Raw genomic sequence first — 9247 nt, 5'->3', positions numbered from 1 at the left:
CTAAACTTAGTGTTCCACATTCACCCCTGAATTGTTTTGGTGTGTAACACCAAACTTAGCTCCTTGCAATACAGATAAATATACTTAACTCTTTTATTGAAATAGTGATGACTTGCATTATCTACCCTTCTTTCTTGCATAAAGAAGACCATAAAGAGCATAAATCTCATTTGATCAGTACAATTCATGCATTATTTGATGGCACGCTAGTGTCATTCAGAAGGCAAAGAAGTATTGGGGCGTGCCACTTGAGTTCGTGGCATGGCACGCCAAACAGAGGAACCATTCACTCACAAAGGGACGCGGCACGCCAGACCCTGGACGTGCCACGCTAGTGCAACTTTCCAGAGGAGCTTAGCCAAGCACACAACAAGGGCGTGGCATACCAGACCCTGGGCGTGCCACGCTAGTTCAAGTTTCCAGAGGCAAAGGAAAGTGGAAAAAAGGAAAGGGCGTGCCACTTGAGCTCGAAGGCGTGGCACGCCAACACAAGAATTCCACTATGGCATGCCACTTGAGTTCGAAGGCATGGCACACCAAGGTTGATAGAGAGACGAGCGTGCCACTTTAAGGATTGAGCGTGGCACGCCAAGCTAGTTTGAAGGGCACGTGACACGCCGGTGGAGCGCCAGCCACACGCCAGCTAAGAAGTCACGCTTATTGAGTGTTTTCTTTCCCTCTAAAATGTAATTTTCCCTTTTTCACTTTTGTAATTCTTTTATTTTTACTAGGAGTAGTATAAATACCCCCAAGAAGTACTGAAGAGGGGTTAAGCAGTTAGTTCTAGATCCACTTTTACACTCCACTTTTGAGTACTTTTCAAGCTATGAGTAGCTAACTTCCCTCTCATTGAGAGAGGGAGCTCTGTTATACTTGATGGATTGATAATAGTGAAATTCTTCTTCTCTTCATCTTCTCTTGATTTGCTAGAAGGAATTTCGTTCTTAATTCTTAGTATTCAATTATCTTGGGAAAGAGATTGAATGCAATTGGGTTTCATGGGAACCTTGGGAAAGGAAACATGAAACCATGCTTGAAATCCCTTCTCACACTTGAGTAGAATCTGGGTTTTGGTGATGAGATACGTGACATATAATCCCCCCTCTACCTGAACCTATGAGGGTGTGTGGTATAATCAGGGACCAAGTATATCTCTCTTCATGAGCAATTAGACCAAGGAATTGGCTATTGATCAAGATCTGAGAGATTGAGTCACCAAGAGATTGGGGCTCAATCAATCATAATTGCCAAGAGGTCAATGAGTTGCATGATTGAAGAGGATATAAGCTAGATTTGATCCAAAGAGACAACATCTCCCAATCTCAATGAATTTCCCCATTCTTATCTATCTATTTCTTTACAGCTTAATTTTACATTCAGCAATTCCCCATTCCCATTTACATTCAAGTCATTTATGATTCAGCACTTTACATTCTGCAATTTCCATTTCTGCACTTTATTGCTTTTCTTTATATTCTAGTCATTTACATTTATGTCATCACTTACAATTCTGTACTTCACAATCTTATTGATCTGCTTAACTAATTCATCAATCAATTAAAACTGCTTGGATTTGCCAATCTCTGTGGATATGATCCCACTCCACTGTGGGTTATTATTACTTGGTGATAATTTTGGTGCGCTTGCCAAAAGAACTAATTCACTAATTTTTGAAAGGGGTAGTGAATTCTGGTCATCAAGTTTTATGGCGCCGTTGTCGGGGATTGGCTTAAATTTGACAGTGATTATGTTGATTGGAGAGCTAGATTAAGCAATTTAATTTCCTTGTTATTTTAATTTCTTTATTTATCATTTTTTTTATTTTATTTTGAGCTCTATTTCCTTCTTCTTTGATCATCCATAGTTCCACTCTTCTAACTGTTTGATCAATTACACCACTCACACTAACAACTGTTCTAACAATAGTAATTTCTTTATCCATTTTCTTTCTTGCTTTTTACCTTCATTGGTTGTCTGACAGGTAGGAGAAGCGGGGCTTCAACTTCCTTTGATTCTGAACCTGAGAGGAAGGAAGTAAGAGGGAAGAGAGTCGTTGGTGCTGAGGAAGAGGAAGAGTATTTCGAAATAAACATGGAGGAGAATATGGAGAATCATCATGAGGAAGAAGTTCATAACCATGCCAGGGGAGGCCCAGTCAATCATGATGGGCAAGAAAGGAGAGTCTTAGGCTCCTACATCAACCCAAACCCAGGAAATTGTGGCAGTAGCATCCTAAAGCCAACAATTCATGCCAATAACTTTGAGCTGAAGCCTTAGCTCATCACACTTGTTTAGAATAATTGCTCATATGGAGGGAGTGCCCAAGAAGATCCCAATCAACATCTCAACACATTCTTGAGGATATGTGATACTGTAAAGTCCAACGGGGTACACCCTGATATCTACAAACTACTCTTGTTTCCTTTCTCACTCAGAGATAGGGCAGCAAAGTGGTTGGAATCATTCCCCAAGGATAGCCTAACTACATGGGAGGAGGTCGTGAACAGAATCCTTGCAAGATTTTACCCTCCACAAAGAATCAATAGGCTGAGAGCTGAGGTGCAAACTTTCAGACAACAAGATAGAGAAACACTCTATGAGGTCTGGGAGAGATTCAAAGATCTGACAAGAAGATGCCCACCGGAAATGTTCAATGAGTGGGTACAACTACATATCTTTTATGAGGGACTATCGTATGAAGCAAAGAAGGTAGTGGATCATTCTTTAGGAGGCTCACTCAACAAAAAGAAAACCATTGAAGAGGCCATATTTGTCATTGAAACTATAGCTAAAATGAGTATTTTTATGCCTCAGAAAGGACTCAGAAGAAGAGAGTGCTAGAACTCAATGCTGTAGATGCCTTGTTAGCTCAAAACAAGGCAATAGCAGCATTAACCAAGAGGATGGAGGCCAACCAAGCCTCAGTCATCCAAGACCAAACTCCTCAACAAGAAGGTAACACATCAGAATCTGAAGGTGACTGGGAGCAAGCTAATTATGTGAACAATTCATCCAAAGCACCATATGACCCATACTCTAAGACATACAACCCAGGTTGGAAGAACCATCGAAACGTTGGGTGGGGAAATCAACAAAACCACAACCAGGACCACAACAAGCCTTAACCATCAAATCAGCATCCCAACCACAACTCCAACCATCAAACAGGGAATCATAGACCCTACCATAACTCACAAAACACATCATACCATAACAACCAACCCATACACAACAACCTCAATCAAGATGCACCATCCTTAACTATCAACTATGCGAAATCAAGAGCAACTTTGAGAGGATGGAAGCTGCAATAGCACAACTGTCATCCCAGATTTCAAGGGCAGTTTCGTCCCTCATAGACAGACAAGCACAAACTAACAGAAGGATAGATACTAATCAAGAGGAATACAGGTCAAATCTGAAAAATCAAGGTGAAGCAATCTCAAAGTTGGAAGCACAAGTGGGGATTTTGTCCAAGCAAATTCCACTTTCAACACACACATTTCCCAGTAATACTATGGCTAACCCAAGAGGGAAATGCAAAGCCTTAACTCTGAGAAATGGGAAGGTTGTTGTGGAAGGAGCCACAAGCAAAGATAATCATGAAGAGGTTGTACCAAAACATAGGAACGAGGATGAAGGGGAGATCCCAGCTTCACCTCCACCAAAACCAGTTTTGAAGCCCTGTGTGCCAAAGGCACCATACCCACAAAGGCTAAGAAAAGATGGGAAGGATGGCTAGTTCTCTAAGTTCCTAGAGATCATCAAGAAGCTCCAAATCAACATACCATTTGCTGAGGCATTAGAACAAATGTCACTCTAAGCCAAGTTCTTAAAGGAGCTTATAACCAAAAAGAGGAACTGGGAGGAAAAAGAAACCATAGTGTTGACTGAGGAATGCAGTGCCATCATACAGAAGAAGTTGCCTCAAAAGCTGAAAGACCCAGGGAGTTTTCAAATCCCCTGCATTATGGGGGACATCACTATTGAGAAAGTTTTGTGTGATTTGGGAGCTAGCATAAATCTTAAGTCCCTAACCATGATGAGAAGAATGAAGATTGAGGAAGCCAAGCCAACAAGAATGGCACTCCAATTGGCTAACAGAATATTTAAATTTCCACATGGGGTGGTGGAAGACTTGCTGGTGAAAGTGGGGGAATTCATTTTTCCCGCTGATTTTGTTGTGCTAGACATGGAAGAAGAGGCCAACACATCAATTATCTTAGGAAGACCATTTCTAGCTACTGCTGGAGCCATCATTGATGTGCAGAAAGGGGAACTAGTCTTGACATTGCATGAAGAGAAAATGGTCTTCAATGTCTTTAAAGCAATGAGTTACCCTAAGGAACCCATATGAGAATGTATACTGGTAGACACCATGGAACAGAAAGTTCAAGAAGTCATGGGAGAAGAACAATGTGGAGAAAGCATTGAGCTGGAGCAAGTACCAGATGAAAAACTACCACAAGCAACCATGAGGAACTCAATCATGCCAACTACCACAGACAACAAAGATGCAGAGTCACCAAAACTAAAGCTGAAAGCTTTACCATTCAGTTTGAAGTATGCATATCTAGGTGCCAACAACACTCACCCAGTGATCATAAATTCAAGTATGAGTATGGAACAAGAAGAGGAACTTATCTAAGTGCTGAAACAACACAAGGATGCGATAGGCTGGACACTTTCAGATTTAAATGGGATCAGTCCTTCAATGTGCATGCATAAAATCTTACTTGAAGAGGATGCTAAACCCTCAAGACAGTAACAAAAGAGGCTGAACCCAACTATGAATGAAGTGGTTTAGAATGAAGTGTTAAAATTGTGGCAAGCAGGGGTGATCTACCCCCATCTCAGACAGCCCTTGGGTAAGCCCGGTGCAAGTAGTTCCTAAGAAGGGAGGGATCACTGTTGTGGTAAATGAGAAGAATGAACTAATACCCACAAGGACGGTGACCGGATGGCGTATGTGCATTGATTACCAAAAACTTAATGAAGCCACCCGGAAGGATCACTTTCCCCTGCCCTTCATGGACCAGATGCTTGAAAGATTGACAGGATATGAGTATTATTATTTCCTGGACGGATACTCGGGCTACAACCAAATTGTTGTATACCCCAAGGATCAGGAAAAAACTTCATTTACTTGTCCATATGGTGTATTTGCATATAGGAGAATGCCCTTTGGATTGTGCAATGCACCTGCAACATTCCAAAGGTGCATGCTCTCCATTTTTTCAGATATGATTGAGAAGTTCGTAGAAGTATTTATGGATGACTTCTCTGTGTTTGGGGACTCATATTCTGATTGCCTATACCATCTTTCTCTTGTGCTAAAAAGGTGTCAAGAAACCAATCTTGTTTTAAATTGGGAGAAGTGCCATTTTATAGTGACTGAAGGGGTGGTTCTTGGTCACAAAATTTCAAAAGATGGCATAGAAAAAGGCAGAGCAAAAGTGGAAGTAATTGAAAAATTACCTCCACCTTGCAATTTCAAAGCAATCATAAGCTTTTTGGGATATGCTGGGTTCTATAGGAGGTTTATTAAAGATTTTTCAAAGATTGCAAAACCCCTTAGCAACCTACTTATCTCAAATACTCCCTTTATTTTTGATAGAGAATGCATGGTAGCCTTTGATGAACTCAAAAAGAAACTCTCCTCTGTACCTATCATAGCACCACCAAGTTGGGATCTTCCCTTTGAACTAATGTGTCATGCATCTAATTTTGCTGTTGGTGCTGTCCTAGGACAGAGGAAAGACAAGCTAGTACATGTTATTTACTATGCTAGCAAGGTCCTTAATGAGAATCAAAGGAACTATACCACCAAAGAGAAAGAACTTTTAGCCATAGTTTTTGCTTTTGATAAGTTTAGATCATATCTCATTGGCTCAAAAGTAATTGTGTTCACTGATCATGCAGCACTCAAATACTTGCTTACCAAACAAGAATCCAAGCCCAGATTAATAACGTGGATCTTGCTACTCCAAGAATTTGATATTGAGATTAAGGATAGGAGCGGAGCAGAGAATAAGGTAGCTGACCACCTCTTAAGGATCCCACAAGAAGAAGAAATGCAGCAAGTAGCAGTAAATGAAAGCTTTCCTGATGAACAATTGATGATGATTCAAGTAGCCCCTTGGTTCGTAGACATAGCCAACTTCAACGCTACTGGGGAGCTACCAACTAATATCAATAAGCACATGAAGAGGAAACTAATCAAGGATGCCAAACACTACATCTGGGATGACCCCTATTTGTTCAAAAAGTGTATTGATGGTGTCCTAAGAAGGTGTATATCCCATGAAGAAGGGCAGGAAGTGTTATGGCAGTGCCGTGGGTCAGCATATGGAGGTCACTTCAATGGAGAAAGGACAGCAGCGAAAGTGCTCCAATCTGGATTTTACTGGCCAACAGTGTTCAAGGATGCCAAAGAAATAGTGTCAAGGTGTGATGAATGTCAAAGAGATGGTAATCTAACCAAGAGGAATGAGATGCCACAACAATACATACTAGAGCTGGAACTATTTGACTTATAGGGGATAGATTTCATGGGACCCTTCCCAACCTCCTACTCAAATAGCTACATATTAGTGGCTGTTGATTATGTTTCAAGGTGGGTAGAGGCCATAGCTACCGCAACAAATGACAACAAGTTTGTGATAAGCTTCTTGAGAAGGAACATCTTCAGCAGATTTGGAGTTTCGAGAGCTCTCATTAGTGATGGAGGGTCACACTTCTGCAACAAACAACTGGAAGCACTCCTTCTCAGATATGGAGTAAAGCACAAAGTGGCAACTCCATACCACCTACAGACCAACGGACAAGCTGAGATCTCCAACAGAGAGCTGAAGCGAATCCTTGAAAAAACTGTTGGAAGTTCAGTAAAGGACTGGTCTAAGAAGCTAGACAATGCTCTATGGGCCTACAGAACAGCCTTCAAGACCCCCATTGGGATGTCACCATACCAACAAGTATTTGGCAAGGCTTGCCACTTGCCAGTTGAACTGGAGCACAGAGCCTTCTAGGCTCTAAAACTACTAAATTTTGATGAGCAAGCTGCTCGAGAAAAGAGACTGATGCAACTCAATGAATTGGAAGAGTTTAGAAATCAAGCATATGAGAATGCAAAAATCTACAAAGAGAGCACAAAAAGGTGGCATGACCAAAAGATAGCAAGAAGGGAGTTCACTGAAGGACGGAAGGTGTTACTCTACAACTCAAGACTCAAGTTTTTTCCTAGAAAACTTAAGTCTCGATGGTCAAGACCTTTCACCATACTCAAGGTGTTTCCTTATGGTCATGTGGAGCTCATGGAAGACAAGACCCAGAGAAATTTTTTTGTCAATGGCCATAGACTCAAACACTACTTGGGAGACTCCTTGGAGGAGCAGAGAGTGAGCTACAAGCTCAGCTAAAGAGGAAGGAATGTCAAGCTAATGACAATAAAGAAGTGCTAGTTGGGAAGCACCCCAACACTTTATCCTTTTGATTTAATTACTTTTCTTAGAAGTAGTTTAAATTTTGTGATTTAGATAGTTTAATTTTCAGTAATTAGGATTAGTTTATAATTGTAGATTAGAAAGTTTGATATTAGCTTTGATGGTTAGATTTTCTTTACACTCTCTTATTTCTTTCTATTTGGGAGTTGCAACTTGATGAATGCATAACTAATGATGAGTGAATGGGCTGAGAACTAGCTAAAGTGCTAAGTTTGGTGTGGCCTCTCACCTACTTAATCTAGGCTTACAAACAATTAACAGTTGATTCTGAAGAGTAAGCCCAGAGATTAAGTTTAGTGTGGCCACCACCAATGATCACATAGCAGCCCAAATCACCCAATTTGAAAGCACTTAATGCTTTGGGTAAGAACATGAACGTGATTTAATGAGTTCAGAGGAGTTGGAATCAAAAGAAAATAAAAAGATTGATGTTATTCCACTCTTATAAACACATTAAATACACAATGATGAAACCAATTTATTAAGATGCCAAAGAATTAAGTTTGGTGTCCCAAGGGACACCCATCAGTTGCAATCCAATTTATTCTTGATGAGAAGGAATGTGAAGGGGTTCTTTTGTCATTACTAATAGGTTCAGTTTTAATTTCAGGAGAGGAGATGGGGCCCACATGGTAAACAACTCACAAAATAAGGAAGTCAAAGTGTACTTGCACTTTGGAACTCAACACACGCAGAACACACTGTGAGAAAAGAGTTAGCGCCTGGTGGACGAAATTGTGATTCTTGATTAGTGGCTCCTTGGCATGTGCCAAAAAGTTAAACTAACTCAACTAACTGATTACTTCCTTTTCACAATTCCGTTCAACTAACCAGCAAGTGTACTGGGTCGTCCAAGTAATACCTTACGTGAGTAAGGGTCGAATCCACAGATATTATTGGTTTGAAGCAATCAATGTTATTTTATTTGGCTTAGTCAGGATACCAATAGGATTCTTTAGCCTCGTATTTTCGTTGCCAATTAGAGCGTAGAATAAATAGTTATTACTTTAATAATAGAGAATAAAAGCGTTACTTGTTGTGCAGTAATGAGGAATATGTTGGAGTTTTGGAGATGCTTTGTCCTTTGAATTTCTACTTTCCCTAGGCGTCCTTTTCTCACACGCATTGTTCCTTCCATGGCAAGCTCTATGTAGGGTGTCACCGTTGTCAATGGCTACTTCCCATCCTCGCAGTGAAAGCTATGCACGCACTCTGTCACAGTACGGCCAATCACCGGTTGGTTCCCGCTCCTACTGGAATAGAATCCCTCTTTTGCGTCTGTCACTAACGCCCAGCAGGTTAAAGTCTGAAGCACGTCACAGTCATTCAATCCCGGAATCCTACTCGGAATACCACAGACAAGGTTTAGACTTTCCGGATTCTCATGAATGCCGCCATCAATCCGGCCTATACCACGAAGATTCTGTTGGGGAATCTAAGAGATATTCATTCAGTCTGATGTAGAATGGAGGTGGTTGTCAGGCACACGTTCATGGGTTGAGGAAGGTGATGAGTGTCACGGATCATCACCTTCTCCACAGTTAGGCGCGAATAAACATCTTAGATAAGAACAAGCGTGTTTGAATGGAAAACAAAGGAATTGTATTAAATCATCGAGACGCTGCAGAGCTCCTCACCCCCAACAATGGAGTTTAGAGACTCATGCCGTCACAAAGTATGTAATTCAGATCTGAAAAATGTCATGAGGTACAAGATAAGTCTGTAAAAGTTGTTTAAATAGTAAA

At 40.9% G+C, this 9247-nt stretch overlaps 1 protein-coding gene across 1 annotated transcript; it reads left to right on the top strand.

Annotated features, from left to right (window-relative positions):
* The first annotated feature begins 3970 nt into the window (after positions 1-3970).
* On the top strand, positions 3971-4357 carry LOC130966400 (uncharacterized). The gene has a single exon (XM_057891197.1). The coding sequence runs from the start codon at positions 3971-3973 to the stop codon at positions 4355-4357; it is 387 nt and encodes a 128-aa protein (XP_057747180.1).
* The last annotated feature ends 4890 nt before the right edge of the window (positions 4358-9247 follow it).

Source organism: Arachis stenosperma, chromosome 3 (assembly GCF_014773155.1).
Source record: "Arachis stenosperma cultivar V10309 chromosome 3, arast.V10309.gnm1.PFL2, whole genome shotgun sequence".
Taxonomy (NCBI): Eukaryota; Viridiplantae; Streptophyta; class Magnoliopsida; order Fabales; family Fabaceae; genus Arachis; species Arachis stenosperma.
This window is presented reverse-complemented; position numbering and strand designations above follow the sequence as displayed.